Here is a 16,786-nt window from a genome sequence, read left to right on the forward strand (position 1 = left end):
CTCTCTTTTAGATGCAAAGAAAGATGTTACTACATCATTCATTGGAAGCTGGGTATTATCTTATTTTCATTGATAATTTCAGCAAGATGACATGGGTCTTTTTGCATAGCAAGGAAATCTCAAGCACTAGTTGAAGATTAGGGTGGCTGAAGTGGCCTCGATGTTACTCTCCTATGAGAGCGCTATTCAAGGCGATGGTTGTTGTCGGGGTGAGAGTCAGCAGTGCCTTCCTGGTCGCCTTCGTGGAGATAATGTATTGAAGCTTCTGGAATTTGGAAGGACTTTCTTGGACCTTCTTGTAGGGTTGGCGATCTTGCTTTTGTGATTGTGTGCGTGACAAAAAAGAAACACTGGTTTCTTTGCCGTACTGGCCAGTTCAGGAAGCTGCCATGGTGTCCTTTTCATAGATGTTATTAAACTCAATCCCTCCCTCCCCCCCCTCCCCCTTCTCATGTATGGAGGACAAATGGGGGAAACAAGCCCTAGATGTTGCCATGGCAACCTACTCATCTGGAACAACCAATAAAGTTGCAGAAAGTGTTCTTAAGACTTATCAGCCTTCATAAGGTCTGCACAGCCCTCATTGACAAGGTAGAGAACCTCGAAGCCACAAATGTGGATTTATTGGCTGAGAAAACGCTTGTGGATAAAGTACTCAATGAAATGAAGAAACAAGGTGATACAAGAAGAGTGGAGGAAGGAGAGATCCAGAAAGGAAGAATGGGAGAAAGACAAATTGGACTGGACAGCCACCAACACCAGCCTCCAAGGTAAAGTGCACGCACTAGAGACTGAACTACAGTAGATAAAAGACATGAATGGGATCCCAGCAGAGACATGCAAGGCAATGGAAGAGCTCAAAGCAGAGAATGCTACCCTCAGAAAAGACATTGCAGCCATGCAAGCCACAATGCAAGGGAAGCACGCTTAGTTGAAACAACAAATCAGCGTAGATGAAGCTAGAATGCTAGAATGGAAGGACGTGGTCAAGAAGGGTACATCTGTCCCCAAAAAAGAGATCATCTCAGATGCCCTTGAGGAGGACAAGAGATGGGACAACAAATCCTTGAATGTACTTGTTAGAGGTTTACCAATGGGGGACACTCCCATGGCAGACACCCACATACTACTCACTAAAATGGGGGTCAACATAACTTGCGAGACAACTTGGAGGCTGGTTAAAGCAGATGTGCCAAGCAGGCCACTGATACTAAGCTTCCGGACCGAGGAGGAGGAATCCACACTGATGAGCATGAGGGCAGCTCTAAAAGGCACTGGGATTTTTTTGGATGATGATCTCACCCTGCTACAGCAGGAACATCGCAGGGAGGGAATGGTGAAAGTGATCGCAGCAAGACAGGAAGGGAAATGGGCTGCATACAGAGATGGCAGAGTGATCATTCAAGAAAGGGCAGAAAGAGCAGAAAAAGTGGAAGGTGAATTGTGACGGTGTCGGGCCCATGGGATGGGTGCACATAGTGGACTGAAAATGGCAATATGGAATTGTAATGGCGCCCTCTGGTCCGATCCAGGTGGTTTCTTAGAGACCTACACTGACAAGGACATAATTTTTCTACACCGAGACACATGAGAGTCTGGAGCGAGGGCTGCCCACAGTGACTGGATATACATGGGAATCAGCTCATAGAAGAGAGTTGAGAAGAGATAGCGGAGTTGAGGCTCAGGTGGGGAGTGGCTGTCCTCTTCATTGAGACCACTCATATCTATGGTTCGGAGAGAGGAGCATGCACGACACATGTGGATACGAGTTCAGCTCCCAGATGCACGGCCTATCGTTGTGCAGTGTGCTACTTTCCTCCAGACATGTCATCCTATGCACGAGAGGTCACTACAGATGGACACAGCCCATATGAGAGGATCCATGATGACATCACTAAGTTTTGTAGATAGGGAGGCACCCTCTAGTTGGGGGACTTCAATGCACAGGCAGGAAATAGACAGGTGGGCCTACTTGACTTCTCAGATGATGACAAAGACCCACACATAGTCCCGGAACTAGATGCAGCCGAGCTTGGCAATCCACAACCTGATCATCTTTAATGGCCTTCATAGATGGCCATCTTCTAGGAGACTCACTTGCTTCCCACATGGTGGTGGATCTAGTACAATGGACTATCTACTAGGCCCTTAGACTTCATCTGTGGCTTCGTCCTACTATCACGATTGATCCACTTCTATGACCAGGTCTCCATTGGGCTCTATCTGCTTGAGATGCACCGACATAGGGAGACCCTACTATGACATATAAGAGAGTAGTAGGAGGTGATCACACCACATGATGCCGAGGCTGACCACACACAGCGGTGCGTCACAGATTTTTATGCATTCGAGTTAGCTCCCCAGGACACAATGGGGTGGAGGAGAAGGAGCCAGCTGCTCTGCAGCAGTCTTGGTCACCGAGAGAGGATTGCAAAGGCCATCCACGACATGGAGAGCGACTAGAGCACACTCGATTGAGGTTCGCCCTATCACAGCTTTCCTCAGAGGGGACTGCCTGAGACGAGGGGTCACTTAGAACATAGCTCAGCGGGTGTAGAGATCGAGGAGACCACACCCTCCTTTGACACCGCAGCATGAGACAGCCAGACAAACTCAGATTCGAGACATTTTCACTGCTCATAGACGAGCCACCACAGTGTCGGGTTTCGGTTTCTAAGTTTCCAGTTCTTCAGCCTGCTCCAGATAGCAAATAGCACATGATATGATATATTTTTTTACTTGATTTTGCTTGAGCCATTGAGCTCTATTTATTTCAGCACAGTACTCAGCAAAGGGTCTTAGCGCACCCTTTGCCTCAGCCCTTTGTGGCTTGTATGAGTTTTTCCCTTTTGGTGTCACTTTGTTCCATAGTCTCGCAAGGCCTCCCATGGACGTTAATATATCTTTCTTTCTCTCTCTCTCTCTCTCACATGCAGCCCGTGCATGACTCACATGGGGGCGGGGTGCTCTAGCCCGATTGGAGAGACAGTGCTTCGAGGCACACTTTCAAGATCCATCGACAAAGTGTTGGCTCTCTGGTACACTAGTGCGGCCAACTGCCATGTATGTAGCACTCTTTTGGGGATGTGACCTACTGATAGGAGAGTCGAGGAGTTTGAGCGGCTACAAATGACTGTGGGATCCAGGATGATTTGGAGCAAGCCCTCAATCCCGCATGAGATAGTACATGCAGAGCTCTCCATGACACCACTACAGATTGATGCCATCTTCTAGACAGTTACATTCATTCATAGTGTCTGGGACCTACCCCAGTGGAGACCACCGAGGCTGGCTCTGGAGTCATCTAGACGACTGGCTGAGAGTGGGACGGACACATGGTATGCTCGTATATCCACATGATTTGCCAGACACAGGATTCAGATGGACAGGCTCCCTCCCTTCCAGTACAATATGGATGTACCCCCTGAGTCGATCCCGCGATTGAGAGTCTCGGAGGAGGGTTTCATTATCAAATCCCAGTATCTCGAGGATAGAGGAGTCTCACACGCACTGAGGATCGCCATTGGGCAGATGCGGGTTTCATCCCATTAGATGAGGATTGAGATAGGGAGAGCAGCACGTATACCCAGAGAGTAGCAGATCTACATGCTTGCACACTAGGAGTGATTGAGACGGAGAAGCACTTTCTTTGCGCTGAGGGCGATACCACTATCTCTATCGAGATGGGAGTGGGTTCGGCCCACTGTCACGATTGATCCACTTCCATGACGAGGTCTGCATTGGGCTCTATCTGCTTGAGATGTGCCGCCACATGGATATCCTGCTACGACACATCAGAGAGCAATAGGAGGTGACGAGACCACAAGATACAGAGGGTGACCAGAGACAGCGGCATGTCACAGATTTCTATGCATTCGAGTCAGCTCCTGGACATAGTGGGGTGGAGGAGGAGCTAACTGATATGCGAGCAGTATGGATTGTTGAGAGAGGATTGCAGAGGCCGCTCGTGGCACGGAGAGCGACCAGAGCACACTCGACTGAGGTCTGACCTATTACAGCTTTCCTCAGAGGAGACAGCCCGAGACGAGGTGTTAACTCTGAACATAGCTTAGCGTGTTCAGAGATCGCCGAGACCATGCCCCCCTCCCCCACCACAGCATGAGACAGCCAAACAGACGCAGATCTGTGATATTTTTGCCATAGACGAGTCACCACAATACCGGGTTTCGGATTTTGATTCCAGTTTTAGTTCCAACTTGAGCTCTCCGTGCCACGGGCGGCCTCTGCAATCCTCTCGCGTTTGTAATATGATCCTCTCTGCTAACCCCCTTCCCCCCTCCCGCTCCCGTCCATACCTGCTCCCTACCCCCTACTCCCTCTCCCCCCGCCACTGCTGGGAGGCATCTTGCACCTCGCACAGCTCCTAGGAGCTGGCGCGACTGAGGCACGTGCCCCCTAATGAGCTGCTCCTGCCTGGCGACCCCCTCCCGCTACCTCTGCTACCCCCCCTGCTACCTCTGCTAACCCCCTCCCGCTACCCATGCTACCCCCCCGCTACCCCCTCGCTAACCCCCTCCGCTACCCCTCGCTACCCCCTCTGCTACCTACCCCCCGCTACCCCCTCCGCTAACCCCCCCGCTACCTCGCTACCCCTTGCTACCCCTCTCGCTAACCCCCCCGCTACCTCGCTACCCCCTTGCTACCTCGCTACCCCCCGGTCGCTACTCCTCTCACTACCCCTTGCTACCCCTCTCGCTACCCCCTACGCTACCCCTCTGTACCCCTCGCTACCCCCTCCCCTAACCCCCCCGCTACCCCCCCCGTACCCCCTCGCTACCGCCCCTCCCCCCCCGGGGTTTTGTTTTCCTTCCAAAAAAAAAAAAAAGCAGCTTCGACCTCCCGCAATCCCTTCTTTGCCCCCATAATGAAGGGAACAGGGGGATGAGGACAGGAGACTAGGCGGGAGACCCCTCGATCCAAATCTGCATACGCGTGGAGATGGGGAAGGGGAACGGTGACAAGGCGAAAACACAAAAGCAACTCAATCTGGAGGACTTCAACAAACGCGGCAACCGGAGTGGTTTGGTAGTGGACAGCACCGCGGCCCAGAAGAAAGGGGCCCACCCAAAGTGTGAGATCGGGAGAGAGAGCAAAGGTGAGAACTGAAAACGGGAGAGAGAGAGAGCTGAAAGCTTAGTTGCAAATAGATGAGTGTAAGAGTCATACAACTGAAGGAGTGAGATAAGGTTTTGTCCTAGTGACAAAACCTTAGTAGTCACTAACCATAGTTAGTAGACTAACTGCGGTTAGGGGGAAAAAAACCTCTTTAAGAGGGAAAAGTGCCCCTAACTGGTCACTGCTGAATTATATCTATAATTCTAACACCCCCCTGCAGTGCCAATGTCATGTACAAGGATGATTAATCACCAAACGGATATAAGTTCAGGGCACTGCGAAATGCCTCAAACTTTTCACGTGGAAGTGCTTTGGTGAAAATATTTGCAACATTGTCATGTGTGGACACAAAGATCATACTGATCTCTCCTGCATGCAACTTCTCTCTGACGTAGTGATAGTGAACCTCAATGTGCTTCGTGCGAGCATGAAACACTGGATTCTTTGCCACTGCAATGGCACTCTGACTATCAGTGAGAATTGGAGAAGGACCCTCCAATGACAGATGAAGATCAGCAAATAGACGACGCAGCGAGACACATTCAACTGTTGCTGTGAAAGCTGCCTTGTACTCAGCTTCACATGATGAGGTAGCCACTATAGATTGTTTCTTGCTCAGCCAGGAAATGCAAGCTTTACCCAAAAAGAAACAATTGCCACTACTGGACTGCCTAGTGTCATATGAAATCACCAGCCCAATCTGAATCACTGTAGGCATGCATCTGCAAGTCACCCCCCCTGAGAAATAATAAGCCAAAAGACTTCGTGCGGTCTAGTGTTGCAGAGATAAATGAGGCATCCAACAACCTGACAGTAAAACGTGGCATCAACTGATTCTCCTGCATCATGCATTGTGAGTTTCAGCCCCGGCTCCATGGGAGTGGCTATGGGCTTACAATCATGCATGTTAAATTTGTCCAAGAGTTTTTGTACATACTTGGACTGAGACATAACAGTGCCACGTCTCTCTTGAGAGAACTGGATCTCCAAATAAAAGTGAAGTAGCCCCAAATCTGACATGTCAAAGTTGGTCTGCAAATCAGCTTTGAAATCTGCAATATTATCTTCATTGGACCCTGTGAGCAGTAAGTCATCGACATAAAGAATGATGACTAAAATTTCCCCCCCATCCTTCTTGATGTAGAGGGTGCTCTCAGTAGGACTATTGTGCAGCCCCTTGCTGGTAAAAAAGGCATGAATCTTGGCATACCATGCACGAGGGGCCTGTTTCAGCCCATACAAAGCTTTATTCAGCTTGCATACCTGAAGTGCATTTTCTGAAATTTCAAAGCCTGGAGGTTGTTTGACATAAACCTCTTCCATTAAGTCTCCATTTAGGAAGGCTGTTTTTATGTCCAACTGATGAACATTCCACTCAAAATGTGCAGCCATTGCAATAACAGATCGGATGGTGGTCATCCGGGATGTAGGAGCAAAAGTCTCCTCATAATCTATGCCCTTTTTCTGAGCATAGCCTTTGGCAACCAGCCTTGCCTTGTATCTATCAATGGAGCCATCTGGCTTCCGTTTCACCTTGAAAACCCATCGTGTACCAATGGCATGTTTACCTGGTGGCAAGTCTACGACATCCCAAGTCTGATTTTTTTGAATGGACCGCAATTCATCGTGTATGGCATTCATCCAATGCACATTGTCCTTTGCTTCTTCGAATGTTGCAGGTTCCTTCTCATCGAGAAGAGTACCTGCATATGCTGATTCCACTGAATTAGCACCTTCCATGTGCCTTACTGCACTGCGAGTCCTGCCAGGTAATGGAGCATCAATCTTACTCTCCCTGAGAGTCTGTAACAGCCAGTTTGGGACTGTTTTTGCTGCATATATGTCTGCAATTTCTTGCTGAACCACCTGTTCCACTGCCTGTGGAGGTGGCAAGACATCCTGTGGCTGAACTGGAGCATCGGGAGGTGGCTGTAAATTCTGATTTGCATCAGAAATATCAGCAGGGGAACCCAAGACAATGGGTAGCAACCCCTCAAAAACATCCTCTGAAGAAGAAGGCATATGAAATTCAGCTTGAGTGTGAGCTGAATTTTCTGCAAATATCACATCTCTACTGACAATGATCTTGCGTGTAGCAAGATTGTAGAGACGGTACCCCTTGCTTTCTGCACTGTACCCAACAAATATGCACTTAATTGTCTTATCTGACAACTTATGCCAAAATTCAACTGGCACATGAGCATATGCAAGGCATCCAAAGACACGGAAATGATCCACTGAAGGCTTTCTCCCATTCCAGAATTCATAGGGAGTTTTTGTTTTCAAAGCCTTAGTGGGAGACCGATTTAAGATGTAGTTGGCACACATTAGACCTTCAAGCCAGAATTTGTGAGGCATGTGTTTGCTTTTCAGCATACATCTGTCCATCTCCATAAGAGTTCTATTTTTCCTCTCAGCTTTGCCATTTTGCTGAGGGATCAGCCTCACTGTGAGCTGATGCACAATACCCTTGCCTTTCAGAAAAGCATCAAAATCTGCAGACAAGTACTCCCCACCTCCATCTGTGCGCAATGTCTGTATCTTGAGCCAGATTCATTTTCAACCATGGCTGAAAAGTGTTTAAACACCATGAATACTTCTGATTTGCGCTTCAGCCCAAAGACCCAAGTGAAATTGGAGTAATCATCAATAAAAGTAACAAAGTAGAGATGACCACCCAATGATGGAGTCCTCATGGGACCACAGACATCACTGTGTATAAGCTGTAATTTTCGGACAGCTTTAAGTGAACCATCCTTTTTGAAGGGGAATCTGTGCATCTTGCCTAAAATACACCCTTCACAGGCATGTGGAGGAGGTATCTCAAGAGGTGGCAATGCATCAACCATAGAGTGCTTCTTAAGTGTCATCAAGCTGTTGTAATGCATGTGGCCATATCTGGCATGCCATAACTCTGCATTCTGCATGGCAGCAGTAGTAGTAGAAACTGCAAGAGCATGGGCTGCTCTTTTCTCAAAAAGATCAAGCTGAAAAAGCCCACGCAGCAGAGTACCAGATAATCTCAAGGCATAATCATTTTCTCTGTCTCGGACAGCACATTTGTCATCCTCAAAGATGACCCGAAATCCAGCCTTGTTAAGAGTGGACACTGAAAGGAGGTTCTTGGTGATACCAGGCACATACAAGACATCTGAAAGTCTGAAAACTGAGCCATCAATGGCGGTAAGCTCAACTTCTCCTGTACCACGTACTGAATATGACGAGTTGTTGGCACAAGTGACTTTCTTACCAACGGGAGGTGGATGCAAGGAAGTGAAAAGACACTTCCTAGAAGTGATATGCTTGGAGGCACCGCTGTCAAAATACCAAGTATTGAGTGTTTCATTGACACTGAAAGCTGATGCATCCGTGGAAGGATCATAACTGCAAGTCAAAAAGGCATATGTATCATCATTACAAGTGGCTGTACTATCCCGAGCATCTGGAGCAGCCAGCCTAGAATCTGAAATGCAAGATAAAAAGGCATAATCCTGTCCAACAAAGTTGGCTACAGCATCCCCACTGTCAGATGCATGAGGAGCTGAATCTGAAACAGCCATATCGTAGCTGTTTTTCTTCTCTTTTGCAAGCCTTTTCCTGCATTCTGCAATGTGATGACCTGGCTTTTTGCAATAATGACAAAAACCCTTCTTCTTGGGCTTACTTGCATCATTTTTAGCCTTTTGTGAAGGCTGTCCTGACCCACTGGAAGGCTGATTTGCTGATGTCTTTGCCTGTCCCTTTCCTTTTGACTTGAACTTTGAGAGCATAGCTTGTTCACCTGCACGTGAAGCCAAGTTTTTCCTGGTCTGCTCTTCCTGAAGCAGAAGTCCTATCAACTCATGAAAAGTGAGAGGATTTGCACCCCCCCTCAATGATAAGTTCAGCGAGGTATGAAAGCTGAGATAAGTCTTAGGAAGAGAATTCAGAGTGGTGGTAATCATCTCTGAATCAGGAATAATCTCATCAATGTTCAATAATTGCTCTCTGAGATCCAGTAGCTTTGTGAGGTGGACTGACATGGAGTCACCCTCTTCCATATGTGTATTACTTAACTCTCTTTTCAAGAAAGATACCCTTGCATCATTCCGGGCTGCATACATGCTTTCTAAGATATCCCACGCTGCCTTCGAGGTCTTACATGACCGGATATGCGGAATGATAAATCTTTTCACTGAAAGAGAGATGCATGACAAAGCTAAGGCATCCCGTGAATCCCATCTCTTTTGTTCTGGAGTGGTGGCTACAGCTGCACCAACAACCTGTCCTGCAACTGCACCCTGTGCACGACCTCTTCCACCTCCTTGCTGGGGAGGGGTATTAGGTGTCATACCTGCTGGTTGGATATCATCCCCATTCACATAATCCCACAAATTACGAGAAATCAGAATATTGCGTACCATAAAACTCCAGAGGGAGTAGTTGGTACCATCCAACTTGTCTTCTTGTGAAAGACCACCCAACTGGAAATCATTCTGATTTTGCTGGGCCATGTCTGAGAAAGAGATTACAGCAAATACAAAATTGAATTTCCTTGCTGGGAATGAAATGCACAACTCCCAAAAAACACAGCCAAGCACTGGCTGAAAATGCAACTCAGATTTCTGCAATTTCTTTGTCAAAAATCTGTCAAAGCATCAAAACTCTCCAAAAATCTGCCAAAAGTGCTGCAAAACACTTACAGAAAGGTAGTGTGAACTGAAATCTCCAAAATTGCTTCTCCAACACAAAAGCCCCAAAATAGACCTGAAATTGTAACCAGAAAGGGGTAAATTGAACAAAAGCCCCAAATGTTGCACAAATTTTGCTCTGACTGCAAAAGCCCCAAATTTTACTGCAAAATTGCAGTGTGAATGCAAAAGCCCTGAATTTCTTCAACACTTGCAGATTTACTTCAATGTTTGCCCAAAAAAATCCAACTGTGCTCCCACAAAGCTGAGCCAAACAATGGCTATATGCAAAGAATGTGCCTGCAAATGAACCTTGCTAGTAGAACCCTGCTCAAAAGTCTTGCATTGAAAACGACAGATGCACGAAGCAAGAAGGCCTTGCTGGTACGGTGACTGTACGACAGAGTAGAGATGATGTACGGCTGGCGACGATGTATGGTACGGAAGGACTTGCAGGAGCTGTACGGACTGTACTAGGAACCAGTACGGAGCTAGTGCATGGAGTTGCACTACAGTGTACGAAATCCGTACAAGGTACGGACGACGAGCAGGTCTGGTACGGCGAAGGTACGTACTGAGCGTTGGTACGGACGACGAGCAGATCTGGTACGGCGAAGGTATGTACGGTGCCTGTGTACGGAGCTATACGACTGCAGGCTGTACGGCGATGATGTAGTACGTGCTGTACGGAAGTCAGCACATGTACATCGTCGATGGAGCTGTACGGAAGTTGAACAGCTAGAGCTGGAGCTTGCGGGCTGGGCTAGAGCTGGAGGCAAGAGCTCAACGAGGCTCTGATACCAAATGTGAGATCGGGAGAGAGAGCAAAGGTGAGAACTGAAAACGGGAGAGAGAGAGAGCTGAAAGCTTAGTTGCAAATAGATGAGTGTAAGAGTGATACAACTGAAGGAGTGAGAGAAGGTTTTGTCCTAGTGACAAAACCTTAGTAGTCACTAACCATAGTTAGTGGACTAACTGTGGTTAGGGGGAAAAACCTCTTAAAGAGGGAAAAGTGCCCCTAACTAGCTTGTTAAATTACATTGGTCACTACTGAATTATATCTATAATTCTAACACAAAGCCCATGCCGCTCACCACATCCTCAACCTCTATGGTTACCACCACTATTTCACCACCATCATCCGCCTCATCATCTACGCCACCTCTCTCCTCCCCCTCTCCTGCATCATCATCACAGGTCTCCTCTCCAGTAGCCTCACCACTGGCCCCACCAGCCACGGCTCCACAGTACTTTCCCCTCGTATCCTCTACCTCTCAGTCAGCCACCCTTCATCACCTCGTCCGGCCTCGCCACTCCTACATATCGCTCCCCCGCCCAGATCATGTTGTCCCCACCCTCAGTATAATCTTAGTAGCCCACCTTCATTCCAATCCCTCTCGAGATCCAGTTCCCACCTGGACCAGGACATCTTAGGCCCCCGCCAGATGCTTGGGACTCCCTATTGGCTGAGATACACAGCATCTGGGCCCATCGGGAAAAGCTGACACATTATACCGAGGAGCAAGACGGATACACCCAGGAGCAAGCCCACATTATACACGAGCAGGGCACCCTTATCCAGGGACTCAGACATGACATCACACAGCTTCAAGAGGAGCTCGGGACCCTCAGAGCAGCGCTTGGAGGGACCCCAGTCACAGAGATGGAGGCATAGATAGCCACAATACAGTTGGCTATAGCAGAGACGACTAGATGGGTGGAGGTGGCAAAACGGGAGCTCACAAAGGCAACCGTTTCAGCCGCCATACAGGAGCAGCAGCAGAGGGCTTCGAAGGCCCTCAACATCCGGATACGAGGGATCACGCGAGACAACACTAGCACCACTACAACGCCCATGGAGGAGGCGATCACCTTTGTGACCATCACCATGGGGGTCCCCGACCATGGCATAGAGGGAGCATGGCGTGTTGGGAGAGATCCCAACCGAGAGTAGCCCCTAGTCATTCGCTTCAGAGATTAACATGCTCGACTAGCGACACTCCGACGTCGAGCCTCTCTACGAGAGCATCCCACCCTATCCATGGACGAGGATTTGACACCACTATAGATTGAGGAGTGACGAGTTCTTCTGCAGCAGCGGGATGTTGCCCGCAAAGAGGGAAAATGGGCCGTGGTCCGAGATGGTGGGTTGGACTGGCACCCGTCGGGCTTCCACCTGTACCCCCTAGGGGGACGGGGCCTATGAGACTCAGGTTTTTCGAGACCCTAGACTGCACCATTTGGAACTGTAATGGTACCTTATGGTTAGACCCAGGGAACTTCTCGGAGTCTTATACAGGACGAGACATAGTCTTTTACACGGAGACACACCAGATCCCAGAGCGTCCACTACCGATAGTCAGTGGCTACACATGGGAGTCGGCCTTCAAGGATGAGACGAGGGATACAGGAGGAGTCCGAGGATCAGGCGGGGTCGCAGTATTGTACAGGTCTTCCCTCGCTGGAGCCATCTCCATTGAGAGGAAGGACGCACACTCCCGATTCATGTGGATCCGGATCTAACGCACAGACACCCGTGACCTTTTCATAGCAATATGCTACTTCCCGCCAGACACATCCCACTTCGCCAGAGTGGCACGAGAAGAGGGTGCGACATTGCCATATGCACCCTTACATCAGGATATCCCAGACCTTTCAGCCTGCGGGGAAGTTCTCCTTGTTGGGGACTTCAATGCCAGGACGAGTACGCGACAGGCACCACTCCTGGACTTCCGAGAGGACTCTATCATGCTGCCAGACATGGACCTAGACGGAGCAGGTATGATCAGGACCTCATCGGACCGACACAGGCCTGTTACACCATATGGACACGCGCTCCTTGATTTGGGCAGGATGCATGATCTCATCATCTACAACAGGCTCGACCTATGGCCCTCCTCAAGTGGTTTTACTTGCTTCCCACACGGGGGGGGGGGGGGCACTAGTGTAGTAGATTACATCATGGGATCCCCTACCTTCTCTTCATGTATCACCGACTTCACCGTAGCACCACTCCCTCTAGGAGCTGATCACACATACCTATTCTTCACTATTGCCACCCCACGCTTAGCCACACCACACACACCACATAGGAAGCATGACACCTACCACGACATACACTTTGATCACAGCCTCTCACCGGCCTACTCTGGATGCCTAAACAGACTCCTAACCTACATCGATCACATACCACTCATAGAGGACCATGCTGCCCTGATTAGTCGCACACTCCACGAGGCTGCCCTCCAAATATTTCCTCACACCACACGGTCCATTAGACCACCACCTCTTGGTTCTATACCCTGCAACAATTGGTACGATGCGGAGTGCAAGGCTTATCACTGACAGCTCCGACTTGAAACCATATGTCACCTCCCGAATACACCAGGCACGGTACGTAAGTACCGACGTCTCGAACGTCGGAAGAAGCAGGCTTTTCTTCGTCAAAATGAGTAGGAGCTGCTGCACATCTTGTTTTTGGCGGAGATTCCTTGAGCGTAGGTCCCCATCACCCCTCACCGACACGAGAGTCTGGCACACGTATGCACACCATCTATATGATGTCCCACACCAGCCCACTCCAGACCTCATACACACACCTCGTCCCACCACTTGCACGTTGTTCACCAGAGGGGGAGTCAAGGACGCGACATTGAAACTGCACAATGGCCGAGCTAAGGATCAGGAGGGGCTATGCACTGAGTTTATCGCATATGGGATCGACACGTTAGCCCCGATCCTAGGAAAGCTATTCAATGATGCTGTTTGCCTTGCCTTCCCTCGCACTTGGATACTCAACACCATCACCCCCATCCACAAGGTAGGGGATCCCATGGACCCGAGTAACTACAGGACTATCATGATTGGACATGTGATGTCCAAGATCTATGCAGCTGTATTGGATGCATCGGTCAACCTGTTCGCAGAGATGAGAGGGCTCAGAGCAGAGGGTCAGGTCGGTTTCAGGTGAGACCATGGGACTATGGATCACATACTCACACTCAGGAGTGTCATTGAGGAGGCCAGATCACGAAAGGAGAGGGTATACTGTTGCTTTGTGGATTTCCGCAAAGCCTTTGAGACAATACCCCGAGCTCGTCTTATCACACGCCTACAGACACTGTATGAGAGAGTCTCAGGCCGAGTTCGTACAGGCGCAGGTTGGACAGATGAGACCCTGAGTACCATAGGGGTCAAACAGGTTGTCTCTTATCACCGACCCTGTTTGGCCTCTACATCGATGAGCTTGAGACTTTCATGGGGACGTTCGGAGGGACCGGTTGCTCACTTGCCAGGATCATCAGCAGGATTCTTCTTTATGCAGATGACGTGGGACTCTTGTTGTCCACACCCGAGGGGCTCCAACTACACCTGGATGCACTGCAGGCTTTTAGTTTATCCCATGATTTGGAGGTCAACCTTGGCAAGACCAAGGTCATGATCTTTAACACCTCTCGAGCAAACATGCAACGGAAGCAGTTTACTTTTACTTTGGGTGGGTCACCAGTTGAGATCGTATCCTCATACACTTACTTGGGGGTCATCTTCTCCGGCCCGATCTTCACGATGAGACCAACGATGCAGGCTAGACTGAGCAGGGGATACGCTTCACTGGCTCGGCTAGAGAGAGAGTGTAGTCACTCCCACTTCCAGGATCCTCGGACCAAGGCTCTTCTCTTTGACTCCTTGGTCCGACCACCCGGTATGTATGGCAGCCCTTGTTAGGGGCTTGACATGTCAGAGATAGAGTGGACATGAGTGGAGCGCTTGCTATCCTCATGCTCTCACGCATGATCCGGGGGAAACCGTCTGTAGCACATCACATCATTCAGGCCGAGTTTGATGCTTCTCCACTCCAGCTAGATGCAGCCTTTCAGACCATCACATATCTACACCGGGTTAGATCATATGGGGACTGCACATCAAGGAGACAGAGGTTGCCATGGTTGGCTCTTGATTCCTCCATAAGGTTAGCAGAGGGAGACGAGCGATGCTGGTATGCACGGACTCACAGATGGTTTGTGAGACTAGGGTTCCACATTGATAAGATACCTCCTTTTCAGTACAATTTAGATGCCCCTGTGGTACTCCCACCCACCATCCCAATTGGGCCACATACCAACCAGGTCATTCGAGAGGATCTCCTGCAGCTACACACCTTCAGGATCTAGTTGGAGCCGAGGGAGCTTCCAGTGAAGCTGAGTTTCTACAGAGATTACCGTCTTCGCATTTCGGAGGAGGGATTCATCACACCACTGGGGTACACTGAGCTTCATATGCCTCACTCACTACAGATCTCCATCGGATAGTTTCGGGTATCATCATACCGCCTCCGCATAGAGAGCGGCAGAGCAGAGGGGATTCCCATGTTTTGTACTTGATTTTGCTTGAGCTGTTTAGCTGTCTATTTCAAGAGGCCCGCGAGGCCTCTTGTGGACGTTAATATATCTTTCTTTCTTTCTTTTCTCTCTCAGTCCTCTCCTCTATGCTTGTCTAAGCTGATGTCTCTGTCTTTGGGCCTCAAGAAAGAAGGTGGCCACACGCCGCTGATCAAGTTGTGCCGGGAACTCTCTAAGTGGGCCAAAACCACTATTGAATAGACAATAATGTCGTCCATGGATCTCATAGTACATAGGGCATCTGAATGCAGAGTGATCTTCTGCCTTGGTCTCTTGCATATCACATAAAGTGCAAGTCCATCTCTCATGTGGAATGCTCTATCCATTGTCTCAACCCGTAGCCTTTATGAAGATACCCAGAACTGACCAATCGAGATCCTGAACATGTGTGGAAGATGAATCTAGGTGTAGCCTGCACTTTGGTAAACCATTTTTGAGTTCTAGTTCTAGTTCTTGAGTGTCTGAGTATAGCACTCAACAAGGGCCCCAGTGATCCCTTGCCTAATTTGTAAGGGCTTCTATTTGTTACTTTTCTGATTGTACCTGTCTTATAGGCCCGTGTATCAAATACCCACCCCTTCGTCGGTGGGTTGTGGAAGCACATCTGTTGTGTGCTTGGAGGCACTGTCACTCTAGTCAAGCCATGTTCCATAGTTCCATCCATTTCATCCTATCTTGGTACCATCCAGTGGTATCGTGCTGGTATCCATCTTCTCAACTTTGTTCAGGTAAGCCATGAATTGGCATAGTTCCTCCCCTTTGAGAGCTATCATACCCGTTTCAGTCAATAGGATGGGGTAGGTTGTGTGTGTGTGTGTGAGAGAGAGAGAGAGAGAGAGAGAGAGAGACAGAGAGAGAGAGAGAGAGAGAGAGAGTTATTAATGTGGTTTCATTGTGTAGATTTTTAGATCAATAGACTCAGGATCTGTCAAAGGATTTCCCAAAAATGTCCAGGAAGCTGAAAAGGCGGTATGTTCTGGAATTGTTTTAAGAATAACGCTTTTATTTCTAGTAATTTGCATTTTATCAAATTATACAGTGCATGCTAGCCATGATATTGATTTGTTGTTTTGCTGTGCAGAATCTTGTTGGTCATAAGAATATTGCTATAGATATGAGCATTCATACAGCTTACATCAAAGCAATACGTTCTGCTCAACACTTTATTTACATCGAGAATCAATATTTTCTTGGGTCTTCCTTTGCTTGGCCAACCTACAAGAATGCTGGTATGTTGGCTCATCCAATGAAGATTGTTTACTTGTAAGGGTTTTGGTAACCAATAAGCACACCTTGTTTTGGGCTTCCCAAGAAATTGAGCTTGCTGTCGCACGTGTACTGTTTAACAGTTATTCATCTATTTTGATATTCAGAGATTAAAGATAATTACTGATGAGATTTGGTTATCGCTGCAACCATCCTCAGTTAGACAGAAGTAGTCTATAAAATCCCATTCTAGTAGCATCTGGCTGTGAGGGACACCCAAGCCTGCTTAATATGGATGCCACAAGTCTTCTCTAATGATCTGATAGATCTCCTGTCATGTGAGGCATAGGGGGGAGGCGATTGATGAACATACGT

At 48.5% G+C, this 16,786-nt stretch overlaps 1 protein-coding gene across 1 annotated transcript in view; it reads left to right on the top strand.

Moving 5' to 3' along the window:
- The window catches only part of LOC147894730 (phospholipase D delta-like), a 123,472-nt gene that overhangs the window by 56,065 nt on the left and 50,621 nt on the right, over positions 1-16,786 (top strand). Inside the window, exons 6-7 of the mRNA XM_087384353.1 lie at positions 16,106-16,174; positions 16,287-16,434. Coding sequence (XP_087240479.1) covers positions 16,106-16,174; positions 16,287-16,434 — 217 coding nt within the window. The remainder of the gene's footprint in view (positions 1-16,105; positions 16,175-16,286; positions 16,435-16,786) is intronic.

This window comes from Dipteris shenzhenensis, chromosome 14 (genome assembly GCF_047967505.1).
Source record: "Dipteris shenzhenensis isolate YYH24624 ecotype China chromosome 14, Dip_SZ_1.0, whole genome shotgun sequence".
NCBI lineage: Eukaryota > Viridiplantae > Streptophyta > Polypodiopsida > Gleicheniales > Dipteridaceae > Dipteris > Dipteris shenzhenensis.